This window comes from Nelusetta ayraudi, unplaced genomic scaffold (genome assembly GCF_046127955.1).
Source record: "Nelusetta ayraudi isolate G7.1 ecotype Tasmania unplaced genomic scaffold, CSIRO-AGI_Nayr_v1 ptg000020l, whole genome shotgun sequence".
NCBI classification, from domain to species: Eukaryota; Metazoa; Chordata; class Actinopteri; order Tetraodontiformes; family Monacanthidae; genus Nelusetta; species Nelusetta ayraudi.
Window position 1 is genome coordinate 1,287,349 of NW_027466070.1, and position 5,720 is coordinate 1,293,068.

Genomic DNA, 5,720 nt, shown 5'->3' on the forward strand with positions numbered 1-5,720 from the left:
GGCCGACTTCTCCCATCCAGCCAGCGAAGAAAAAAGGGGGAGGAAAAAAGAAAAAAGAAAAAAAAAAAAAAAGAGCGAGCAGATAAAAACCCAGCTGCACTTTAACATGTACTCGAACAAAAACGAGGGACCACGCAGAGGAAGATCGTTCGACTCCATGAACATTGGCTTCGAGGAGAAACTGCTGAATAATGAGGTGAGAGTTTGTTTCAAATATTTTAAAAACAAATACAGTTTCAAATTGTGTCTCAATGCTTGACAATGCTGTCTTTTGTCCCGCGAGAGTCGATGATTCAAACTCAGGGGATTCATCTAAGCCGTTTTGTCGTGTTGAAATTTACGTCAAAGAATTAAGAGGGTTAAAACCGCGGTGACATTTTGTGGCAATAAAAGGGTTGCACCACAGGTGAAGTTTATTCCGTAATAGGCCACATTGTTAACTCTGGTGAATGAAGACGGGGTTTATTTTGTTTTTTGTTTTTGTGTTTTAATTACAGTTGTACAGTTGGGTCATAGTCATTCAGTCGTTTGGTTACAAATGTTTGCTTTTCATTGCACTGGTTTCATTGATTGACTAGTAGCCTACGTCATTGCATGTTCATTTAATGCACCTGTGCAACGTTCTCTTGTGATTCAAAACATTTCAGCCACATAAATCTGTCTGGGTTAAGGAGCAGACAATGGAATGGCATCACCCCATCACATTTATCACATTTTAAACAGAAACTAAAATAGTGGCAGATTTAAATAATAATAATAATAATAATAATAATAATAATAATAATAATAATAATAATAATAAAGCCACGCGGGTCCCAGCATAACGACGGACCAGCAACTCTCCAGCCCAGAGCTGTATACGCGTCAAACCAGCCTGAAGTCTGCGCGCTGCAGCGATTTAAAGCTGCCTAATATCTGCACATATCCCGACGTGTAAGGAAGCTATTAATAGGCTTCCTGGCGCGCTAAACGGGATTTCAGCTAAGGCGATTCTCGGAGACAGAGACGAGTTCATCTTCGTTAAACCGAGACGCAGAGAGTTGACCCCGGCGAGCGTCCTGATCCACTCCTTTCACACGCTAATAATGCTTCAAGCGACGGGGCTCCGCCGACCGCTGGTCTGGCGCGCGGTCTACACCATGCTCGAGGGCCAGAATATGGTAAATGAGCGGGATTAGTCCTCTAGTTGATCTCTATGCGCTGAGGAGATCAGTTAATGCGTAAAAATCGATGGGAAAGTAGAGAGAATTTTGAGTTTCGCGCAAGACGGAGCTCGATTTAATAAAAAAAAACAACAAAAACAAAACAAAAATTATAGTCAAACACGGTGACGAGAAAAAAAAAAGTTTATTTATCTCAGAGTGCTCAGTGACTGCTCAGTGTTCCCGGTGTGATGTGGCTCCTACCTGATGTGGGATTACCCCGCGCGTGTTTTTCCGCTCGCGTGAGCGCTGGAGAGGGTCGTGCGTCACCGGGTGGCCGCTGTCCGAAGTGCTGAAATAGACAAATCAGGCTCCCGCTTTGCAGCAGTGGCAGCAGCAGGAACAAGAGCTAATCTCGGCTCTGCTTCCGACGTCCGCTGGAATTTCATGTCAACGAGAGAAAGAAGGAATTTATGTATTTGTTTTTTTTAATAACTAAAAACAACAACAACAACAACAACAACAACAACAACAACAACAACAACAACAAGCGCAGTATAAAGACCTGAATATTGTCACGTGACTCCTGCTTTTTTTCAGCACTTTTATCTCTAAATTATTTTTTTCTATATTTTCTTGGTTCGAAAATAAATAAATAAATGCGCAAGGTCTTGGGACATGGCCACTAGGGGGCGAGACAGTCCAGTTCTCCAACTCTTCTCCCTCGTGTGTTTCAGCTAAACAAATCCACCTTCACCAAAATCGAGGAGAATACCGAAAAGAAGGGCGCGTCAGAGAAAAGCAAAGCAACAATCATCTTTTCACTCAAGAATGAGGTGGGGGGGCTGGTGAAGGCACTCAGACTCTTCCAGGTACGCACACAAGTCATCAAACTCACACTTTATGATAAGAGTACATGGCCCCTGGCCCATTATTCTGATTTACAGTAGGTCATTTCATATTAATAAGGTATTGTCAATGATGATGGATGGAATGGATGTTTCTCATAGCAATGTAGACTTTCTGTCATTTGATTTGCTGTTCAGATATACTGCATTTACATCTGCTGTGATGACATTGTCAGAGTTGATGATAAATATCCAAGAAGAAAAGACATTCTTTGCTGAAAAAGGAAAAATAAACATATTAAATAACAGGGAAAAACAAACGTCTTCTTGCCGTATGGCTTCTTGACTCTGACAAGTATATACTTTGTGCCCTCTTGCAGGAAAACCACGTCAACCTTGTGCACATAGAGTCCAGGAAGTCCAAGAGGCGCAATTCAGAGTTTGAAATCTTTGTGGACTGCGACAGCAACCACGAACAACTGAATGAAATCATCCAGCTGCTTCGGAAGCATGTGAACGTGGTGGACATGGAGCCTCCAGATAACTCTTGCCTGCATGAGCGGGGTAAGGCGATTGAGCGTGGAACATAATATGGAACAATGAACACATATGAATGTTGCAAACGGTGCGAGCACGTGAACAACAAGGTGTTTCTCTCCCAACCGCAGAGATGTGCGACGTGCCCTGGTTCCCAAAGAGGATCTCAGACTTGGACAAATGCGCCAACCGCGTCCTGATGTACGGCTCTGAGTTGGACGCTGATCATCCTGTAAGTAGGCGGCAGTCGGCCCGCTGAGAAAGAGCAAAACCAAAATGAAAGTTGCGCATGTTCTCACCTCCCACTCTGCCTCCTCTACGACAGGGTTTCAAGGACAACGTCTACCGCAAAAGACGAAAGTACTTTGCTGACCTTGCCATGGCGCACAGACAGTGAGCTCTCGTCGTGTATTTCAATCAGACCTGAACTCCTACTTTAGTCCCTGATACTAACTCCCATCTCCTGTTGCAGTGGGGACCCCATTCCTCGAATTGAGTTCACAGAGGAGGAGGTGAAGACCTGGGGAGTGGTGTACAGGGAGCTCAACAAGCTCTACCCCAGCCACGCCTGCCGGGAGTACTTGAAGAACCTGCCACTGCTGTCCAAATACTGTGACTTCCGGGAGGACAACATCCCTCAGCTGGAAGATGTCTCACGCTTCCTAAAGGGTAGGTTCTCCAACGCTATGAATATGTATATATATATATATAACCAAAACATGTCCAAGTGAAGAGTGATGTGTTTTGAACCTTTCTTCTCAGAGCGCACAGGATTCACCATCAGGCCGGTGGCTGGCTATCTGTCCCCTCGTGACTTCCTTGCCGGTTTGGCTTTTCGCGTTTTCCACTGCACCCAGTATGTGCGGCACAGCTCCGACCCCCTCTACACCCCCGAGCCGTGAGTAACCAGCAGGGCCCGCAACGAGATTGAGGAAAAATAAATAAAAGTGACAACCGGCGCTGATTCTTTGTCGTCTCTCACGTTGAAAGGGACACGTGCCACGAGCTGCTGGGACACGTCCCACTGCTGGCAGAGCCCAGCTTTGCCCAGTTCTCCCAGGAGATTGGCCTGGCTTCACTCGGAGCCTCGGACGACTCTGTTCAGAAGCTGGCCACAGTAAGCGCAGGGCAACTTTTAATTTTTCCTTTTAGAGTTAAAGATTTAGCCCGAGATGTGATGATCCTTTTTGTTTTACAGTGCTACTTCTTCACGGTGGAGTTTGGCCTATGCAAACAAGAAGGGCAGCTGCGGGCGTATGGGGCGGGGCTGCTGTCGTCCATCAGTGAACTAAAGGTAAAGGAAGGACGCTTCCGTCCAGCCTTATCTGTATTTGAATTAAATCATGTGCACACACTTGCATGCAACCTCAGCCGTCTTTGTCTCTTTGGCAGCATGCTCTCTCCGGCAACGCTAGGATAATGCCCTTCGACCCCAAAGTTACATCCAAGCAGGAATGCATCATCACAACCTTTCAGGATGTCTACTTTGTGTCGGACAGCTTCGAGGAGGCCAAAGTCAAGATGAGGTGAGTTGGGCTCCATTTTATTTTTGGCGCTAGACAAAAGTGAGACATGGAGGCACAGAGAAGCTAAACGTGTGCACCCATTCCACAATTTTGCTGTGTGAACAATCCACAGGGAGTTTGCCAAGACCATCAAGCGTCCCTTCACGGTACGGTACAACCCGTACACCCAGAGCGTGGACGTCCTCAAAGACACTCCCAGCATCAACAGCGTGGTGGAGGAGCTCCGGCACGAGCTCGACATCATCGGTGACGCCCTCTGTCGGCTCAACAAGCAGCTGGGTGTCTGAGTGGCCGCACCAAAAGTTGTCCACCAGTTACCCTCGTTGCCCCCAAAGCAACGGCTGTACATTTCGCTTTATGCGTGGCCCTTCGTCAGTGCAAAGAATGTGTCCCACCTTTGGTTCCCCTTTCGTTGTCCTTGTTGCACTTGCACAAAAAAGTAAAACTAAAAAAAAACTATACAATTTTGCAAAGAAATTTAGTTTAGCAATTACTCCTTGCAAGATGCAGTCACCCAAAGAGGTCATTAACTCAAAATTATCTCTCAGCTTCAGGTATGTTCAACGAAATTGGCAAATTTCTCTGCAAACAATCATTTATAGTTCTGTTTGAAAAGCTTTTACACACGGATGTGGTTTCCTAATTCTATTGTTGACGTTTCTGATGTTTGTTCTTATGTGATTTTTTTATATATATAATATTTCATTCATCTCCGTTAATATTTATTCTTCCTCACTTCCATGACAATGTATAAAAATGTACCAGTACTTTGTTTGTACTCTTTTTGGTGTGTGTGTGTGTGTGTGTGTGTATGTGTGTGCATGTGTATCATGTCTCTTTTTGTGTGCTCTGAGGGAAATTATGAAGTTAAAACTAGTGTTAGAGGAATGTTTTCATGACTTGTATATTGTCTTGGCCCGAATGCGCTGACATATTTTATTTTACTGTGATGATTTTGAATACTTCCTCTCGAGGCAAATATAATTGTAGTACGACGAAGAATATTTTTCTACTGTAAAGAAATAAAGTCCTTATGAGTAGACTATGTATAAAATTATTGGGAAAAATATATACACGATACCTACTGTGCAAAGGATGTTTCAAATTGTTTATTGTCGCCTGGCAGATTTTTTTTTTCAGTACATATATAAATACATATATCCTCATGGATTAATGAGTGAACAGAGATACTAGGATTTCTAATAAAGGATGAAATTGTTGACCCTGAATGCGACTGCTGAAATTACTTTTATTTACACAAGAGATTTTCTAAGATTAATTAATTTACTAAGTATTACACCTGAAAAATTATTATACCTTGTACTTGAAATCTAAAGTGTGTAAGTCTGTCATCAGACCGTTCAGACAGTTTAAAACGCTGTAATGCAGAAAGAGAAGAGGAAAACGGAACTAAGCTTCAATTTATATTCTTAACATAGGATGTTAGACGGTTTGATTTAACTTAATGAGCTCTTACAATAGGAAATTTACATTTTGAATGCAGGATAATTATCCTCTAAAATCCAAAGTGTCAAGATACGAGTTTCTCAGGGGAGATGATTTATTTATTTATGATCTATTTCGCATTATTACTCGGCCTCTGATGTCTGGAATTTAAACGAAGCAAGAGCGGTGCGCGCCCCCGCGAGGTGGCGGAAGGCATGTCT

General features: G+C 43.5%; 1 protein-coding gene across 1 annotated transcript; it reads left to right on the plus strand.

Moving 5' to 3' along the window:
• Positions 1–4,534, plus strand: tph1a (tryptophan hydroxylase 1 (tryptophan 5-monooxygenase) a). Its single transcript, XM_076027259.1, has 11 exons — positions 1–196; positions 1,880–2,014; positions 2,371–2,554; positions 2,659–2,759; positions 2,853–2,920; positions 3,000–3,196; positions 3,290–3,425; positions 3,518–3,644; positions 3,726–3,821; positions 3,920–4,053; positions 4,166–4,534. The coding sequence occupies exons 1-11, from the start codon at positions 107–109 to the stop codon at positions 4,338–4,340; spliced, it is 1,443 nt and encodes a 480-aa protein (XP_075883374.1). The 5' UTR covers positions 1–106; the 3' UTR covers positions 4,341–4,534.
• Positions 4,535–5,720: the final 1,186 nt, after the last annotated feature.